This window comes from Kogia breviceps, chromosome 17, assembly GCF_026419965.1.
Source record: "Kogia breviceps isolate mKogBre1 chromosome 17, mKogBre1 haplotype 1, whole genome shotgun sequence".
Lineage (NCBI taxonomy): Eukaryota > Metazoa > Chordata > Mammalia > Artiodactyla > Physeteridae > Kogia > Kogia breviceps.
Window position 1 is genome coordinate 41,965,662 of NC_081326.1, and position 21,455 is coordinate 41,987,116.

General features: G+C 37.8%; 1 protein-coding gene across 1 annotated transcript in view; it reads right to left on the reverse strand.

Moving 5' to 3' along the window:
- Positions 1 to 2,746: 2,746 nt before the first annotated feature.
- STK3 (serine/threonine kinase 3) overlaps positions 2,747 to 21,455 on the reverse strand; it is a 280,160-nt gene continuing 261,451 nt past the window's right edge. The window contains exon 11 of the mRNA XM_059042473.2: positions 2,747 to 4,120. Within this exon, the coding sequence (XP_058898456.1) occupies positions 3,962 to 4,120 (159 nt within the window). The 3' untranslated portion in view covers positions 2,747 to 3,961. The remainder of the gene's footprint in view (positions 4,121 to 21,455) is intronic.

Consider the following 21,455-nt stretch of genomic DNA (forward strand, 5'->3'; position numbering starts at 1 on the left):
TCTCTTTACTATGATTACCTGGATGTAAGGAAAGGGATTAGCCTATATGATTAATGATGACAATTTTGTTATTTGAGCTAATTGCAGTCAACGAAACTTTATTTACTACCAAGCACATCTAATATCCTGGTAAGCACTGTGGGGAAACAAGATGGATAAACACTAAGTTTCTTGGTTTCAGGTACCTTACAATCCAGTAATAAGGGAGATCAAATAATTATAACAGAGTTTGGAAGCAGTTTGGTTTGGTGGAAGAAAGGCCTCAAAGAAGTTAGTAAGGCAAGATGAGGTCATGTAGGTTGGGACATGTTGCAGGTCTTGAATGGCAGGAGGCAGAGTTCATTCTTAACTTGGTAGGCAAAATTCTGTGAACTTAAGAGTGACCCAGCAAATCAGAATTTTAATTTAGGGAGCTTAATCAAGTGAAAAAAAAAATAGTGGTAGGGAGTCTGGCTAACGCTACGGTCTGGCATGAGAAGAAAATGGACTTGGAGCTGTTTTTTCAAGATTGGTGGAAGAATTGAGTTGATCTTTTTTTTTCTCTCTTGGGGTCTTTTTATGACGCAGGGAAGCGGCTGGCTGAGGTTGAAGGTGTTTTGTGTGGACGTGGAACAGGGCGAAGCTGATTGACTCCTTGGAGGGTAAGCCACTGTTCAGTGCATGGGGCTATCCAAACATCCCTGAGTACAGATCTCATCAGGCCGCTCAAACAGCAAAGACAAGTAGTTCTCTCGTTAGACCCCAGATTCCTGGGCTTTGGGACCACAAAAAAAAAAAAAAAAATCTAGTACTCCAAGATAGCATTTTGACACAATATCTAACTAAATGCCTGTACTTAATAAATTTAGTAATGTAATGCAATTCCAATTATTTTTTTAAAAGTTTTATTTAGAATGTTTTATAATTAGTACTTTCAGAATTTACTTTAATTATTAATCTTTAAAATACAGGATATTAAACAAAAATAGCATTTCTATTGAATGCTAATGTGTCAGTAATTTGAAGAGATTTCCTGTGACTAAGTTAAAAACATCTTATTAATATATAATTTCCGCTAGACAAGCTACATATTCTTTAGTGAGTAGAGAGTGATTTTAAACCTTGGGGATGTGATTCAATAAATAAGCAGAAGAAAGAAATTCAAAAGCATGTAAGTAATACAAGTAAGGTTGTTTAGCATAGTATCTGACACACATAATAAGTGTCCCAAGTAATAGGTGTTATTATTTTGAAAACCATTTAAATAAATACATTTTCTTGTCCAATTTATATTGGCCAAATTAGCTCATATTTTGAACATAAAACTATTTACGCTAAAATAAGCTAAGTGTATTCTAAGTCTGTAGAAATGAGTCATCTAAGTTCATTAAATCAAAGAAAAAGTTTTCTCATCCACAGGCCAACATATACAATAATGCTGGCTTTTCAGCAAGATGAAATCCTTACTCATTAGCTTCAATTACATTTACAATACTATATCTATTAAAGGACGGGGCGGGGGGTGTGCAGAAAGTACACTTACCTACTTTTGGAATGTTCTCAGCAACCAAGGTTAAAATAATAAGAGGCTTCTTCTTAAACTCATTAAAATAACTAGAAAACTCTTTCCTAAGAATAATGATTAATCAAGGCTGACCTAGACTTGAAATTTTCTTTAATGGCTTTTGGGTCTTCTAAATTTTAAATTCCCTTTTTTTGATTGGTGGTGGGCAGAGAGTGAGAAGATAGGAAAATTTTAAGGCAGGTTATCCTGAAATGTTCTGGAGCTTCCTAAGGCTCTAAAGTAAAACAATGCCCATTGTTTGTAACTCTCTTAAATATACATATTAAGAGTTACATAAACATATACATACGTTAGTATATATATATTTAAAAAGACAAATATAGCAACAGTATATAAAGTCTATTCACATAAAAGTTACAATATGATTGGAACATGGGATACTTAAAAGGAGGACTGTTGTTGAGACTTTATTAGGAAGAGTAGTTAACAGGCCCCATTGAACTAATTTGCATAAATTTTCTAGTTTAGCAAACTAGAGAGAAATCACCTTCATAGATTTCTTGTCATTTCATGTTGGTGGCTTTACTTAGCTAATAACAAGTCAGTCGTTTGTTTCCATCAAATTAGGCGAGGTATTAGGCAGTTTACTGAAAAGAAAAACCAATTAAGAAAGGGAAAAAAAAGGATGGGGTATTTGAGTTGATTGACTCATCTGATTTTCCCGTACAGATGTAGCTGAAGCATATACTGTAAATTCAGTTTTCATTTTTAATAGTCCTTATAAAATCTTCAATACTTACCACTATTTTATAACTATATCTTATAATTTGTATCCAATTACACGATTTACTATTTGCAAGGACTTAACACAGCAAGGACAAATGTTACTCCAGGCATTACCCGGGGCACACATGCCATTTTAAAAAGGAATAGAAGTTTCCAGAGACGACACACCTTCTGTCCCTGCTGGCTGGAGCTAATGTGAGACTCATCAGGGCTCCTTCCCTTGCTGTGGTGACCACCGACGTTGCAGACGGTGGAGGCTCCGTCAGCAGGGCCCCTGGGTGTGAAGGACAGCGGCAGGGCACACGAGTGACAAATAACCTGGGTTATGTTAAGTCACTGAAGGTTCAGAGTTGTTACCACTGCAAAGCCTAGCCTGTCCTGACTAATATGCCTTCCTAGCCTGGAAAAGACAGAACCGAGGTCATCAGCTTTAAAAAAAGATAGAGATGAAATGTGTCGGGTGGCACAGTAACATTTATTTGCCTTTATGATTTAAACATAGTAATTAAACACACAAAAGAACAAATGCTGTCAAGATGGCCATATGTAGTTTAGAAAATGACTGGTCCCGCTTCAATTACACAAATGATCATTCAGCTTAGAAATGAGTTTCTTTTTAATGGTTTTAATCTTTTTTTTTTTTCAGTCCCCAAGGCTCGCACAGTTCAGTACAAATGTTTCTGCTATTTTGTTATTGTCAGGCACACCAATTCCCAGGAAATAAGTGAAATCAACAAAAAAGCCTGTAACAGTTGAGCACATACTCACAGAAATAAATCTGATGAGCTTATTACAATCTGATACAGTTTAGCTATTAGACCTACACATGAAACATGAAACAATATTAACAATTACATTTGTCTTAAGGATTTATTTCTTTAAAAATATTTACCATACTTTTTTGTGCAAGGGTTCCACTGATCTCTTTGGTTTTAAACATTATAGCTCTGTATGACCTAAATATATATAGTCCTATTTGTACCAAACATCAAAAATAAAAATAAAAATTTCGGAAGGTAAAAATGGAATTATTGCTTCAGTATAAAAAAATGTCTGGCCCATTTGTGTACTATTGCTATTATTGCTTTGCTTCTATTGGAAAACTATCCTGGAAATCAAGGAATGTAAGTAACCCCATAGCTCCTTGCTTACAGTATAATTTGGTTGTACAGTATCATCTATTAATATGTCCCTACCTTCACGAAAGCTATCCTGATCTTGTCCTTAAAAAACAAAACAAAGTGAAATAGCATAAATAAATAAATTTACCTAAAGGGATACAATAAATAGGCTACTAAAAGAGAATAAAGAATATTGTAACATAAAGCCCTTCGGTGCTGTACAATTAAACAATAGCTTTGGATATTCAAGGTTTCTAAACACAGCCTTCATTTTACAACACAGTTTTAGTGCCAGTATGCAGCTGACAGATGCAGAGAAGAATGCATTTCTGCTGTTTCCACCATTTAAGAATGAAAACACAGTGGAAACAGTATTAAGTTCTGTCTTCTGGGGATTTACCTGGGTTTGTACCATCATCAGTTTTTGACTGTTGCCTGGTCATAGAGCACAAATCTTAGAGATTAAAAAAAAATCATAATATTCCTTCAATTCTTAGTGGTTTCTTGGTCTCCAGAATAGTCATAGAAACAAACAGAAAAGAAATTAGACTCAAAAGTTTTGCTGCCTTCTTTTCTTCGCATCCATTGCATCCAGGATGGGTTGTCTTTTCGCAGTGTATCTTTGACGAAGCTCTTCTATTTCTCGTTCCATCATGGGGTCCAGCGCTTTTAACCGCATCTGTAGTTCTTCTAAACTTAGATTTTTTAACTGGATATAGAAAAAAAAAAAGAAGATATTAAAATAGTAAAATTATCTACAATAGGTTAAAGTTTAATGAGTTTTAGCATGAATGTTTCAACTCTTTACACCATCTTTGAAATATGACTCAACAATTAAAACAGGAATTCCTTCCCTCAAGAACCAAGAAGCCACATCTTGCAAGAACCTCAAGTAATCTGCAACAAAACAATAAAAAACTCTGCTTTTAGGAAAAAACAAATGAGAAAAATAAGCTAATAAAATGTATCTGTTTTAAAAAAGGCAGAAAGACAAATCCACCATCATCAACAAACAGACTCTCAGGATATGTTCCGGATATATTCACTCAACTCTCTCACACCCTTGCCATCTATGGAGAGCTACGATAATCATAAACACTTGAAGAGATCACCCAAGAATGTGACAAGATTGAATACAGGTTAAATTAACCATTCTATTCTGCATTTTACCAAATGCTTAAATTTTAAGCACTTAGTTAACCAGAAAATTAAATTATCTAGAATACTTTTACCCCAAGCATTTTGGTAAGACAGGGTTTTTAATTTCTGATTCAAAATATCCCAAACCTGATACAAACAGTGCTGTGTAAGTTCTGACATGGGCTTGGCCAATTTGAAAATGAAACAACACCTGTCACGTGTTCACTGTATATGTTATAGTTTGACAGTAATGATATGATTTGACCACATGATACAGTTTGAGAATAATGAGTTAGTTTGATTATGCTAGCTTCTGGGGGCACCACTGGCACATCCTTTACGGGTTTTCTGTGTAACAACAGAAGAGAGGCCTCATGTCCTGTGTGAATGGGGGATTAAAATCTGTTCTACGTAACAGATCTGTGGCATCCTGAGCTTTACTGTATTTATTTACATGTCAAAACAGTAAGATATGGATTATCTCCTGAGAAACATTTTAGGGATATTGCCTCAGGGCCTATAGGATGCCCTGAAATATATAACCTAACACTTGGGCTTTTTATCTTATTAACATTTAAAAAAAATCTAACACTCTGTCTCCTTCAGAAACTATTAAAGCAATGGTGGCAGACAGGTGATTTTTAAAAAGTCTGTTAAAGCAAAATGATCTACTATTTGCTCTTATATACTCAGCATCTTGGTAGGTATCGTAAGGGAAGCATAGAAGAACTAAACTATTTCCTTGCCTTAGAAACTTACAAATTAGCTGGAAGCGTAAGATTAGCAACTATAAATATTTAGGGATTTATGCCAGACCCTATACAATTAAGCCCTACTGTATGTGGTACAGATTATAGTGACAGGTTCTTAACTCAAATCTGTGACTAAGCTTCTCGTGAAAAATTCTGCATGTTCATGTGTACATTTTCCTGGGAGAAGCATCCATTGTTTTTTGTTTTTTCTAAAAACAGATTCCCAACAAAAAAGAGAGGAGCCTTGCTATAAATTTAATGGAGACATGATTCCCTTTAGGGAGCAGGGACTGTGCTGGTCCTTGGAAACGGGGATACCTCAGGGCAGTGAGCAGGGCCCTGGGAGGAGGCCCTGCTGTGCTGAGGAGTAAGAACTAATAAGGACAGAAAACTAGGAGCTGGAGGGGTCCTGGAAGCCAGCCAAAGCCAAGTTTGGACTTCAGGAAGCCATGATCAACTTTGGAGCAGGAAATTACATGAGAGTAATCCAGACTCGGTTTTAATATGATAAAACTTGCAGCTTGTATTTTGTTTTCAGAAGAGAACTGTCTTTGGTTACTTTATAAGCCAAGCCAGAAAACACTCTCATTACTTTACAGTCACATGTCAATCTTAACCCAAAATAGCATTTTTTCAGCTTGATCCTCCACCTTGCTCATCATACCTGGCCCTTAGTGAACCTTGGTTCCCCCAATCAAATGCATTCTCAACTGAAAAAGGTTTGTTACCACTGAGGATACTGAAAAGAATGAGTCAGAGACTGAAGAAACGCAAAAGAGGAGTTCCAAGAATATAAGAATGAGAGTGTTATGGGAGAGAGTGCATTGGCTCCCAGGATGATGACTCTGAAGGTGACTACCATTTGCTTTGGTGTATAAGAAGTTCTGGTATGTATCTGAAATATGCCCTGTTATTTTTCAGTCAAACATCATTAAAAAGAAAGAAAACCCTAGCTTATTATATTATGTACTATTATATACATGTACATAGAAAGCATAGTATTATATTATTACATACTTCATTAATTTTTTTTTTTTTTTTTTTTTTTTTTTTTGCGGTATGCGGGCCTCTCACTCCTGTGGCCTCTCCCATTGCGGAGCACAGGCTCCGGACGCGCAGGCCTAGCGGCCATGGCTCACGGGCTTAGTTGCTCCGCGGCATGTGGGATCTTCCCGGACCAGGGCACGAACCCGTGTCTCCTGCATCGGCAGGCGGATTCTCAACCACTGCGCCACCAGGGAAGCCCCATTAATTTTTTTTAACATCTTTATTGGAATATAGTTGCTTTACAATGGTGTGTTAGTTTCTGCTGTAATTGTTTTTTAAAATAAATTTATTTATTTATTTATTTATTTTGGGGTGTGTTGGGTCTTCGTTGATGCACACGGGCTCTAGGCGCACGGCCTTCAGTAATTGTGGCACTTGGGCTCAGTAGTTGTGGCTTGCGAGATCTAGAGCGCAGGCTCAGCAGTTGTGGCACACGGGCTTAGTTGCTCCGCGGCATGTGGGATCTTCCCGGACCAGGGCTCGAACCCGTGTCCCCTGCATTGGCAGGTGGATTCTTAACCACTGAGCCACCAGGGAAGTCCTGTAATTAATTTTTAATGTAGTATTAATCTGTTATTTGATCACTACTGTTCAAATCACTATGGGGATAAAGAATAAGCTAACAGGGAATCTTGAAACCTTCTGTGATAGTGACATGACGAGCCAATAGAGACCACACACAGCCACGTCTCCCTGAGAAAGACAAGGCTGAGTGCTGTCTACATTAGATCCAATTCCACTTTGTCTCTATTTTAGCCTATGTTATCTTTCTTATCTCTGAATTACTATATAACATTCAAAATTTAAAGACCACCATTTAGTATTTGATCCTAGACTCATGGACTATTTTATAATTGATTTTTTATGCATGGGTTTCAGGTCTACCCCAGGTATTCCAAAAATATTTAAACTTTAGAGCTTGTACACACACCTAGAAACTATTACACTATACTGCTAAATATGAAGACACAAAGGTGGGTAGATAAACAGGAATACAGAATAAATGACTCAAAGGAATGGGTTACACTGTAATTAGGAGACATAACATCATACAAAGCAAACAATTTTTGCACTACATATCTTATAAATATCTTATACTATCTTACTGGGGCAAATTGCCAATAGTTTATAAACATTATACTAAAGGAATGGACTGAATTCAGAGAAAGAAGCTACTTAGAAGAAAAAATTTTTCTTCTCTAATAGACTTTTATATTATCAATATGTAGAATTTGTGAAAAACAGGTCTGTGATACTAGAGAACCATTAGCTGGCATTGTTAGGGAATTAGGTGTTCCATACAAGTAACTTCATGAAGTATCTAAATCTTAGTTCTTTAAGTGATGGAACTGTTTCAACCATTTTTAACAGAAAATTCTTTATAAAGTATTTTACAGATTATGCTGCCTTCTAAAGCAGAGGATACAGGACCTAAAACAAACTTTCCTTATGATGAATCATCATTATTAATATCTATGACTAATCTGTACCATGTATTAATTTCCTCCCTTCTTTTTGGCTCTTTATCTGCATTTCAGGGAAAGCTATGAGCTCCGTTCTTTGCCATCACTGAGTGGATATCCTTCTCTCTCTACTCCGAGTCTGTTCACTTATTGCAAACCAGAAAGGCAATTCAACAATACTACAAGGCATTACACTAAATAAGAATAAACAGCTTCTGAGTGAAAGCTTGAGGCTGTTTTAGGAAAGATAGAGCATGGCTTTAGTGCTGAAGCTTGTTACACCTGTTTTTTGTGTGTGTGTGTGTGTGTGTGTGTGTGTTTAAAATTTAACTTCATATTTGTGGCTGTATAAGGTCAAAGTTACAGGAAATCTGACTTCTACATGAGATACATACATAGTTATGTATTCTGGTGGGCCATCCAAGAACTTCAGAGGATTCATTTATTAAAACATTTATTGATATTTTCTACGGACCAAGCACTGTAGATGCAGAGATGAACAGAACACTACCCCACAAAGAGCTTGCAGTCTAGCTGGCAAGACAGGTCCATGCACAGCTAACTCACTAGTGGAGGAGAAAGCTGAGAAGTCGGGAAACAGGACAGGGGAGAAGGGTAACAGCGTGAGCATATAAGGCACACAAATGCCTGGCATCTTTCGAGATGTAAGCTGACTGCTGGGATGGAGGAAGGATCCATGGGGGAGGGGATTAGGAGAGGAAAGAGAGGAGAGGCCAGATGACGGCCTTACGTGTGTTGCTACAAACTTTCTGTAGACAAGAAAGAAATGCTTGATAATTCTAAGCATAATTGGTGCTCAGAACATGATCACATATGAATGAGCTTTAGAAAAATATCTCCAATAGCAGGTAGAGAAAATGGATTGCCATGGGGGAAAAATGGAGGCAGGAAGACCCGTTAGCAGGTTCAGCAGTCTACTGAGAGGATGAGTCTTGAACCAGGAAAATGGAAGTGGAGACTGAGAAGAAGAGAGGGATTAGAGAGTCTTGAAAATATCAGTACAATTGGCAGGGCTTTCTTTGTTCACTGACATTATGAAGGGCCAGAAAGAAGGAAGGGTTAAGGATGATTCTGGCTTCAAGCTGGGGTCATGGGGTAGAGACTGATACCATTAGTAACATAGGGGAGTTAATGGCATCAAGGTGGAGATATCATATTTGGATTATAATTTGGGGTTTTGGACCTCAGGAGAAAGATTCAAGCTGAAGACACAGACTTAGGGAACCATCAGCATTTAGTTTATAACTGAAGCTCTTGATGAGGATAAAATTATCCAGGAAAAGAAGATTTTCTCCCTGATCTACAACCTGCCTATGATATCCAACAGAAAATCACCCCCAAACCTTAACATCTGTGGTCAGAGGTTTTTCTTATTTTGTTAACAGAACAGAAATATCCATATATTCCTAAATAACTCTAGATTATGGTGTCATCTAGACTAAAAAAAAGTGAGATTAACTGGTAAAAATTTTCACTTCTTATAAAAATGGGGATGATTTATAGATATGAACTTCTGGTTGAGTTTTGACTTCTAGTTAAGCCCTAATAACATATTTAGCACTCTGTGTTTCTGTAGCTATCAAGGCTCCCACAGGCATAAAAATGGTTTGGGGTGGGAAACGTGGCAGAAGCAGCTTTTTCAATCTCTTGGAAAACAGTATGCTCAATGCCTTGGTGGTAAAATGATGCACAAACCAGATAACAATTTATACAGACTCATAATGATAAAAATGACCCTACAGTGTCATACAATCCACTATCACCCTTTTAAAATACTAATCAAATTAAAATAGTTCTGAGGGCTAATAAGGATAATATCAGAAGAAAAAGTTGAGCTTCCTGAACTAATATCAATATTACTGTAATGAAAATTTCCTTCACTAAAATCAAGTTTCTTGAAAATATTTATAAAGAGGAAGATGGAAATCCCTTCAGAATTACGTTTATGGATTAATAGAGCTTGTGGTAAATCAACTTGAATTTACATTTTTTTATATATAGGAAAGAAATGTTACTTATGAACCATCTTTCTACATGGAATACAAAGTAGCTGTATTACCATAACGATATGCCAGTTGACTAATTCCAAAATAAACGCAGAGTAAACTAGTGTTGGAATATCAAGTCTTTGTTCTACATTTGTCAGAGTTTAGAATTTGGTAAGTCAAGTCAAATAAATAAAAGAATTTTAGAACGTGCATACATTGTGGTTTTTACTGTATAGGAAAAATGTATAAAAATGAATAACTCATCTGGAAATGACTTTTATATATTATAGGCTAATTCTATTTAACAAAATTTAGTTTTGAACTTAATGACAAAATATAACTTGCACAACTAACAATGATTCTTAAATCTTCAGGCCTTAACACAGTTAAAGAATATTGTAGTTTGACAACCTTTAGAACCATTGAGGACACATGACTTGGCTAAGTGACCAAATAAGCTGCCGGGCAGTAAGAGGATAAACCCGAATGCAGAGACAGAGCCCACAGCTGCTTCAAAACAGAGTCACAGAAAAAGCGATGAGTTTTAGAACAATATTGTTTCATTATTTGAGAAACTTTTTTCTATTCGTAAGAATGTTTGCTCTTCTTGGCCATTTGAAATGACAGATATCAGGGGGCAAGACATATTAATAAAAGCAGAGAATAAAGTCAATTTCCATAAAAGGGTTTAAACGGAGATTGCATATATTGAATCATATGGGCCTGAGAGAAACACATTTTGAGATCTGGGATTATTAAAAGTCCTTGCACATGACTAAATCATTTGTTTAGCAGAAACATGAACGATAAAGTTGGGTTGAGTTAAGCCTCACAGAATCTCACTGCAAAAGAGAACCTTAGAGGTGATCTAGCCTAACTTCCTTATTTTAGGTGAGGAAATGAGAGCTAGCTTGCTCAAAGTTACACTCCTGGTTAATGGCAGAGACATGACCCGACCCTTAGGTCAACGCTGTTTTTTATTATATCAAGTCTGATATTCTTAATCTAGCACGGCCAGAGAGTTCAACAAGTTAAGTCACCACAGATTTGGGGGTGTGCTGCTGAGAAACTTCTTCGGTCTTCAACCTGAACTGAAAGGGAAAATGGTTTTTAAGTATTCAGCTATGAAGGCCACAGTGAATAGAAAATACCACATTTGACATTTCTATACAGCAGTCTTTTAAAATAAAATAAACTGCAGAAGTTCAGCAAAAGATAGAATGGCTATCGTCTTTAAGCTTCAGGCCAGTAAACTAGGATCTCCCAGCTCTTACAAAAAGTTTAAAATAAGTTAAAGAATCTAAGGAAAACCCAAAATTTTTAAAGAATAATAATTAGATAGATGAGTGGATGGATACTTGTTTATAAGTTAAATGAAAAAGTCAAAACTACTTTTTAATGGGAGTCAACATTTTGTTTGAAAATTAGTACAGTTTGGTGTATGAGTGACAGCTTGAATAAGCAGCTCATTTTGTTAATAACAGTCCTAGACTATCACATTTTAATCCAGGAGGTAAGAAGATTACAGATCAAAATCCAAAAATATTATATTTTTCAGTATCCCTTAAAAAAAAAAACCCAAGATAGGTATTCAGATTAAAAACTCACTTACTAGCTCTTACATAAAACAGTAGCATAAGTAACTCTGTAAATGTGAGAAGATAGAAAACAAGATTAAATCAACCCATAGATGATTCTGACATTTCAAACTTTTAATAATTAGAATTATTTCTGAACTCTATGAGAAGTATTGAAAAGCTGCCAATTATTATTAGCAGCACACCTCTAAATCTGTGGTGACTTAACTTGTTGAACTCTCTGGCCGTGCTAGATTAAGAATATCAGACTTGGTATAATAAAAAACAGCGTTGACCTAAGGGTCAGGTCATGTCTCTGCCATTAACCAGGAGTGTAACTGAGCAAGCCAGCTCTCATTTCCTCACCTAAAATAAGGAAGTTAGACTAGATCACCTCTAAGGTTCTCTTTTGCAGTGAGATTCTGTGAGACTTAACTCAACCCAACTTTATCGTTCATGTTTCTGCTAAACAAATGACTTAGTCATGTGCAATGACTTTTAATAATCCCAGATCTCAAAATGTGTTTCTCTCAGGCCCATATGATTCAATATATGCAATCTCCATTTAAACCCTTTTATGGAAATTGATTTTTATTCTCTGCTTTTATTAATATGTCTTGCCCCCTGATTATCTGTCATTTCAAATGACCAAGAAGAGCAAACATTCTTATGACTAGATCAGGAAGAGCTGTCAGTAAAATTAAGTAAGAAGGAATTATTTTCCAAAACAATTTCATCTTAAAAGCTATAGGGGGAGAACATTCAGATTTCTACATCATTTTGTTTTGTCAAAAGTAGTCCTAATTACATGAGGGCTTTTTAAAAAGTCTTAATTTCAAAAAATAGCAGAAACAGGATCATGAAGTTTTAAAATGCTTAAATGTGATAACATTTCAAGACTTAATGGGTCTACAAGTTGCTGGTATAATCAGTCTGTCAAATGAGATAACCATCACAATGAAGCAAATGGTCTTACATGTAATGTTAACACATTTAGTCAAAGAGTCAATCAAAAAACCCTTGTATAAGTTTGCTGTGTTTACTGGGAAAACAAACTCTTCCTAGCAACTGTTTAAATAAATCTCACAGATGCTACAGACCTTATTAGTGGCCTGTGATTAAAAAAATATGGATTGCTAATACTGTATCCTGACTCATCCATTTTCCCATCTGCTAGCAATTCTAACAATACGAACTATCAACAGAATGGCTAACATCAATAATTTTCTATGGCCATTTTGATGCTGAATTGCCTGTAGCGTTTTGTAAGATTTACCAGTGCAAAGCCTCAAGCTGTTTTGAGTTGTTTGTGGCCTGGAGCGACATACTCCTTTCCCCCCTAATACTCCACTTTAGCTCAGATTTTTACTGTGTTGAACAGAATCTGGTTTGGTTTTACAGAACACTATTCATGGAGGCTGCCACAGTCATTTTATTAACAATGAGATGGGAGACACACCAAAGTACTAGCAAAAGTCCAGTCAAGTCCACTGATTAGTTTAGATATCTATGAATAGGTAAGGGGCCTTCTGCTAAGCAACAGGGATGATAGGTAGCACTTAAAGTTAAAAAAAAAAATTAAAACATCAATATATTATGGAATTTCCTGATTTAATTTCTGGCACTGAGAAGAATACAATAAAAGAGTTCTCAAGTCAATGAACTTTGAAGCTTTCTTAAAGAAACCCTACATATACATTTAAAACTAATGAAGAGAGTGATAATTTCAGATTCTTGACACATTATAGAAGGAAGGCTGAATTCCTCACCGTACACGTTCTTAAAATCTACATTAACATTAAATCTACTGGCAGAGCCTTCTTCCTGAAATAGACACTATTTACCTATCTGGATGGAAGACTGTACATGTAACCCTGTTCTGAGCTGAGTGCCCCCTGTCTATGGCCGAATGACTGAATGATTACAAATATTCTGGGATTGTAACTGGAAACTGCATTAAGCGTTTGTTTAACCTCAGAGCATCTGTGGTAAATTTAAGACATTTAGATTTTTTCATTCCCAAAGAAAAGGGAGAACATCATTTCTTGTGGCTATCAATGGAGGAGATGGGAAAAGTGCCAATTGTTGATCATTTACAAGGGGTCAGACACTATCCTAGGTCCTGTGTATTAAGTCATTAAATCCTAACAAGCACTTTATGGGGTAGATATTACCAACTCCATTTTATAGGTGAGGACACTCAGAGACCAAGTGACCCACCCTTGGTCCGATAGCTGGCGGTGCTTACACAGGCACCCAAAGACAACATCAAATCCACCCACATACGTTTGGATTGGAGCCTAGTGAGAACAATTTCTTAGGTCTCCCAGGAACTACAAAAGCACTTCAAAGACCAATTATCAAATAAAACAGTTTTTTTAACAGATTGTTTATAGATTAAAAATAGGGAAACATTTAAAAAATCCCACCTTTCCTCCCAGATTGTACCTTGTGGAGTATTTTACTTAAAAGATATTAATGTATTTTAGCTATAATTGGCCTTTTGAAATAAGTATATATATGTTTATTAAGCATTTTTCTATTTAATCAGCTCTCTAGAAATATAAACACATTTCTGCATAGCCATTAGGGATAGATGCCATAATTTTATCAATAAAAAGAGATATACCGTGACAAAACTAACATGACGTCCACTTCACACAGAAGCAAGACTGCCTGTGTCCATTCAGACTGTCCCGTAGTTGGTGTGATGTGTTGTTTTGCTTGGATCCAGCAATGAGCTACAGGCTGATGGGTATTAATTACTATAGTTATCTTGTCCTACAGAAATCTGAGCCACCCGTATAAAACAAAAGAACGATGAAATTCCAGTTGCATTCCTCAATGGCAGTTGAACACCCATTCCTTTTATGTTTTTCAGTTTCTAGCAAGTAGTTTTGCCTGCTAAAAATATCAGGAAAAACTTAATTCATGCATAACTCTGCTAATACTGTAAGCGGCTAAAAAATTCTAGGCCCAGAGCAACAAAATGTGAGTAATGTGAAACCAACTACTAATTAAATCTTTCCAGATCAATTAAGGGGCAGATGGAAAAGCTCTATTAGCTTTGATTCTTTATCTCGGTGATTCTGATTAACATTTTGAATATTTTTTTTTTTAACTGAATCGCTCTTAGTTTATTTATTTATTTATTTAAAAATTTATTTTATTTATTATTTTTGGCTGCACTGGGTCTTCGTTGCTACGCGCAGGCTTTCTCCAGTTGCGGCGAGCGGGGGCTGCTTTTCGCTGTGGTGCGCAGGCTGCTCATCGCGGTGGCTTCTCTTGTTGCGGAGCATGGGCTCTAGGTGTGTGGGCTCAGTAGCTATGGCTTTGCAGGCTCAGCAGTTGTGGCTTGAAGGCTCTAGAGCGCAAGCTCAGTAGTTGTGACACATGGGCTTAGTTGCTCCGCGGCATGTGGGATCTTCCCGGACCAGGGCTCGAACCCGTGTCCCCTGCATTGGCAGGCGGATTCTTAACCACTGTGCCACCAGGGAAGTCCCAGGCCACTTTTCATTATTGAAAGTCCAGATCAATTACAAACTTCAATCTCATATTAAATATAAATCTCATCCCTCCCCTCAGTACGGGCTGGCACAGAAAGACCAAGAGACTGGCAGGAAGGGATGTTATCTGCACCCAGAATTTTCTCCCCCACCTCTTTTCAATCTCAAGGTCTACTTCTTCTCTGGTGTTAGGAGCTGGGAAAGAGAGAAGGATCTTCTGACAAATGGTTGCCTGTCAGCTGGGGAGACATTTCCCTGGTCCTGCTCTGGCTTGATTCCTGGTGTTGGAGGGCAGAGGGGTGTGCATGGATTTCTGATGTGGTGGCCGGTATCACCCTGGTGCTCACCCCTCTTGAGGAGGGGCAGCTCCCTGGGTGGGGTATTGTCTCCTCTGGCCTGGAAACCCCCTCAGTAGCATTCTGACTTCTGATCATCTTTTTTAGAGCCACAGAGATTGCAGAGCTTCTTTTCTACACTCTCCAGGGGTCACCGGGACCTAAGGAAGGGGAGAGGCCCCCTAGTCTCTTCTTTCCTAGAACACTACACCGTGGTCCCTAGTAATTCTGCAGGCCTTGGCTCCGCCAACAGAAGTCTTTGGGAGAGAAGCAGACATCTATGTTAATAGACGCTCCAGACTCCCAGGAACTTGCTCACTGAACTCGGCTCTAGTGGCAGGCACATCAGTGGGTCTGCAGGGTCAACCAGCTTAGCAAGCAACTGGCTGGGACACTAGAGGCCAGTCTGACTTTCCTGTAGGGACACCGATCACTATGAATGGCTCTCTGGAAGTGCCCCCACCTCCACCTTTAATCTAAGCAAGAAGAGAGCTACCTTCTTCCCCTTTCCCTAGACCACCAGATTGCGAATTACATTAGGATAGCAACTTCTGCAAACAGCTGCATCCCCAGTGCCTAGAACACTGCCTGGAACATAGAAGGTGTCTAATAAATATATACTGAATGAATGAAAAATGGTGGGGCTTTTAGCAAACCCTGCAGGGAGGTGCCTGGTCTCAATCGTTGGTGGCCCTCTCTAGAATATGGGATACTTAGCGCCTGCTGTTTTCAGTTGTGGATAACAGCGCTCGTGTGTGGCAATAGGAAAAGTCCCTTTCAACGCTGTGGTACATATCTGTTAACTCTAAAAAAAGAAAAAAAGTGTGCGTGGGATCAAGTAGGCGCAATTGCAACTGAAGAAAAGCAAAAAGAGTATCTGGGAAAACCAGAGATATTACCCAGCATATTTCATTTATTTCACTATAGGATAGGCCCATGCTCCATTACATGTTTATTCTGCATGTCTGGCAATATATTTAATTTTGATCTCAACTCATTCTTCTCTTAGAAAAATGGCTTCTGTCAAAAAATTCTTCAAAATGATAATAAAAACCATAGTTTACTCCTTTGGCAAATATGCATGGAATGAAGTGCTCTGGGAGGACATAATTCTTACTAATATCCCTGAGTGCATACAACCATTTATACAATTTTCTGCTGCAGTGATACCACAATACTTATCCTGACAATTTAAACTATGTCTATCTTCATACCATAAAGATGCAAAATTTACTTTGCCCACCTATAGAAAGGGTTTTAAAATAAAACAGAGGTCAGCTGAAAACCACAAACCATGAAACTCAAACTGTATTACATGATTTTTTAAAACAGTGAAGCAACCCCTACAAATGAACAGGATTCCTAATACTTTAGTTTTGAGGCATCTAAATCTGTAGTTCTTTTAAGACACCATAGAATAAAAATCATGGTCTGATAGCTACTTATGAAACAACATGAACTCAAAATATGGTAAAAAGTTTTTTAAAAACTTAAAGAGCAACAATAAATTTTGATCATAGTGCTTCATCCTTAGTTTGCCACATGAGCTTTAGAAAATAAAATTTACCAAAAAGGAAACATTTTAACATAATCAATTTTAGAATGGCATGATTTGTAACTGAAACAGTATTTTTAATTTCCCAAACAAAGGTACAAATTCAATTAAAAACCCATGAAGAAATTCAGGAATTTAAAAGGATAGGGGAAATAAAAAGGATAGGAAGGCTCCTATGAAAATGTTAAAAAACAAAACCCCTGCCTACTTTAATAACAATCAGTCTTGCGCAAACTTAAAAGCAAAACCACCAAGTGAATAAAACAGAAGCTGACAGCTTCTGCCCTTATCCTTTCATTAATAGTTGTTTTAAAATATGTTCATAAGTGCTATTAATTTAAAGTAAAAAAATATAAAATGAGACTAAGTGAAAATAAAATTGGCTAATCATTATAATCTTTTAAATGTTTATTTATTTATTTATGGCTGCGTCGGGTCTTCGTTGCTGCACGTGGGCTTTCTCTAGTTGCAGCAAGCGGAGGCTACTCTTCGTTGCGGTGCGCGGGCTTCTCATTGCGGTGGCTTCTCTTGCTGCCGAGCATGGGGTCTAGGCAAGTGAGCTTCAGAAGTTGCCGCACTTGGGCTCGGTAGTTGTGGCTCGCGTGCTCTAGAGCGCAGGTTCAGTAGTTGCGGCACACGGGCTTAGCTGCTCCGTGGCATGTGGGATCTTCCTGGACCAGGGCTCGAACCCATGTCCCCTGCCTGGGCAGGCGGCTTCTTAACCACTGTGCCATCAGGGAAGTCCCCAAATTGGCTAATTATTAGCTTAAATTTATCTTATGAAGGAGGCATCAACTTTCAAATGTAAATGTAAATGTTTCAAACTTTCAACTTTCTGGTGTGGGGAGAGGAGACAGTAGTGTTTGTGAGTTATGTCATCATCTTAGACTGGACAACTAATATGTATAAATCACTGAAAATAAAGATGAGAAAGGAATATGCCAGTGTCATTTACAAACAAAATAGCTTAGAGTAAAAGTTTACTGCAAACTAAAAATTTCACACTTAGATGCCTAAAGTAAATGAATTTTCCACAGTCATTTTTTTAAAAAAAAATGAGAACGGCACCAAGACAAATTTTTAAGAATTGTTTTGGTTATCAACTAATTTAACAGAGAACATGGCATCAAAATTAAATCTGTAATACCACCTTGTAAAATGAGCGGGCTTCCAAATGTTCCCGGAACTTTTCAGCGCTGAGCTGAACCAAGCTGCCACCTGTCTCAGATGCAACAAGACTGCTGGCTCAATCGTCCCTTGAGCCAAACACCTCTTTCTGAGCGGACTCACTACTAGGGTGGACACAGAAGCAGAGGCAGAGAACTGTGACTGAGGGGACTTCATGGCGATTGGATAGTCTCACTTTGCATCTACTGGGAAGCCAGGAGACTGTGGTCACTAGTGGAAACTTGGGGATCAGAATTTGAGCTTTGGTTCGAATAATATACCTTAATATAATGTAGTTATGCTAGTAAATCTTTACATTTTATTTTCCAGTATGAAATTTCAGCTCAGTCTTAAAATGCCCGATTTTAATAAGGATAAAAGGAAAAATGCACCTTTAATTACTGACCAAATAAAAGACACACTGTTGGTTTACCTCCTGTGGAAAAGTAACAAAAAAGCTACGTGGCTGTTAAATTCAATGTGCTCATGAGGAACTTTCTATAAGATGTTGTTAGCGAGTGACTGACACATGCTGTTATTCAGAGTAGCTAATCCACTTGGATCATTATTCTGAAATTATGTGGTATTAACACACAGTATCATGTAGCTCCCAATCCTGAATAAATGACCTAACAGACTGAGTGACTAGTGCCTGGTACCAACAGATGCCAGAATCCTACATAGCATTCTTTTTTTTTTTGCGGTACGCGGGCCTCTCACTGTTGTGGCCTCTCCCGTTGCGGAGCACAGGCTCCGGATGCGCAGGCTCAGCGGCCATGGCTCACGGGCCCAGCCGCTCCGCGGCATGTGGGATCCTCCCGGACCGGGGCACGAACCCGTGTCCGCTGCATCAGCAGGCGAACTCTCAACCACTGTGCCACCAGGGAAGCACTCCGTAGAATTCTTATACAAAAATATCATGAGTGAAATTTCCATCGCCTTATTAGACTCAGAGTGGACGTGCAATACCAGAAAGCATGAAGTAGCTTTGAAAAATACGCGCGCAAAGGAATTACTTTCAAACAAACTCAAAAACTGCAATCTATTCTACACTACACTGTCCATATCCGGATTCCCACAATATCCAGCCTATTTTCAGTTACGAACATCCACTTGAACAAACTTCTTCGTGCCACAGTTCTTTCCACTAAAGTGCATGGTCCTGTCACTGTCAGGCCCATCCCCAGGCCTGCTGCCACCAGCCCCCGCATTTCTTTTGCTCACTGGCAGCTGTGAGAAACAGGCATGGGCCCGAGCCTGGCTATCCCCTCACAGGTGTGTCCACTGCCTCATCTCACCCGGACTCACTGCCAGCCTTTTAAACAGACCACTCTCACTCCCAGACCGCCTGATACTCAGAACAGACAGCTGCGTTGAACCATGGTGGCCAAGGAGAGAGGACTCATATTGAGGCAGCTGCAGATTTTGCTAGCTATCTCCTCATTTTTCAATCACCAGAAATTTTGTCTTTCATTAGCTTTTAATGAGTATCATCCTGAATAATGCCACCTAGTAATAGAGAGGGCAGATTTCCCACTAGTCTGTTTTGCTAGACTGACAGCAGTAGAAGTTTCCCCATCCCCTGCCAAATCTCTGCTCTGACTTAAAAAAAAAAAAAGGAAGATGTTGTTTATTAATTCTTAAGCAGTAGTGGGGTTTTAACCTCACAGAGTGACCACATATTGAATAATTGGTAACTATTTTGTAAAACCTCTTAAATCCCATTAAGAAATTAACATATAGAATATCTGAGGGAAAGTAGCAAAAGCGGAAGCAGTAGGATGAAATAAAATTAAATCCTCCTAAATCAACTGAATTGTAACCAAAGTGACCTCTGAATGGGCGGGCCTCTTCTGGAAAGGGCAGGAGGTGAAGTGAAAAGCTTGACTGACTTCAAGAGTATAGAAGTTTATGGAAGATGGGAACAGGATTTCAGCTCGATCCCTGGTCCATGAGAAGTAAGGAAGATGAACCACTCTCAGATCAATGGTATTTGGAACTGAGAAAACATGATGCCACTGAGCTCCACATAGATGATCAGTAGTAGGTCCTGAACTCTCACAAGGGCAAGATCAGATCTCAGGCTCTAAGAGAGGGCTAGGTCACTGGCTATCCAGCACCCTCTAGTGGCCAGATTTGACACCACAGATTTCTGCCTTTTAAGAGCAGAAACCTGCTTTCCCTCCTTCCCTTCCTTCCCTTCCTATTTCTTTCCTTCCTTCCTTCCTCTCTCTCTCTCTTTCTCTCCCTCTCTCTCCCCGCCTTCCTTTCCTTTTCCTTTTCCTTTCCTTTCCTTCCTTCTTTAGAAGCACAGTGTATTTCCAAACCTTTTTTACTTATGGAAGGAATCACCAGTACCACTGCTGGTCTACAGGCAGGTGGAAAACTACTTACTAGGTATAAATTTGACATCCAAAAAGGGAAGCTATTATAATGATTCAAAGAGAAAGTGTTCCTTTGAATGTATTTAAAATCCCATGGGTGAAGCTACTTAAATGGAAAGATGCGGTGAGTATTTAGCTAGTTAAAATTTAATTCTTTACAGGTACTTACTTTATGAGAAATATTCTTTTATATATGGATTCATATTGTGGTAAATTTCATGTACATAATAGCTAACAAGTTTTTTGAGCATGTAGTACTGGCAGACGCTATTCTAAGTGTTATCTCATTTAATAGATAATAACCCTGTGACAAAGTACTATTAATACCACCATTTTTCAGAGTTTAAATTTCCAGAGGCACCAAGAGTTTAAACTTATGCAAGACATTTAGCCACTAAAAGGTGTGACCAGGGTTTGAATCCAAGGCAACCTAATTTTGGAGCTGGCACTTTTAAACATTATACTACACAGAGATACATAGTATATCAGCCATAATAAAAATGTCCCTCCTTCCTTAAGAAAGGAAGAGTTTCTTAAAGATTTTCGATTAGACTTAGATTAGCATAGAGACTTGCAGGTCGATGATACTTACGCATCATTATGCCAGCCAAGAGTTCATTTCCTACAATGTTTATTCATGTACATTTTACAGTTGAAGGGGAGTTTATAATTGGCCATGAGAGCCTGAGATCTAATATTTTTCAAATCATAATATATTTAAAAATACTTTATAATTTATAATGCATGTTTACATACATTATTATCAGATGAACCTCACAGTAACTGTGAAATGGGACAGATAATTCTGTAAATAGGCCAATATGCTTACTTTACATATATGATTAATAAGGTTCAGAATGATTAGGTAACTTCCTTAAGTAACACAATTTCCTCAAAATCTAAGATATCCCAAATGACTGAATGTACAATGAATTAGGCTAACTCTCTAATCTTTATCCTCTGTTACACAGAAAATAAAAATGACAATTTTCATGATAAGCCAAGAAAATTTCACTTATGCTAGACAATTTGGTTTCACTTCATTTCTGCTTTATCTACAATAAATAATTCAACAGTAATTGCTATTGCTGAACTGGCAAAAATCCACA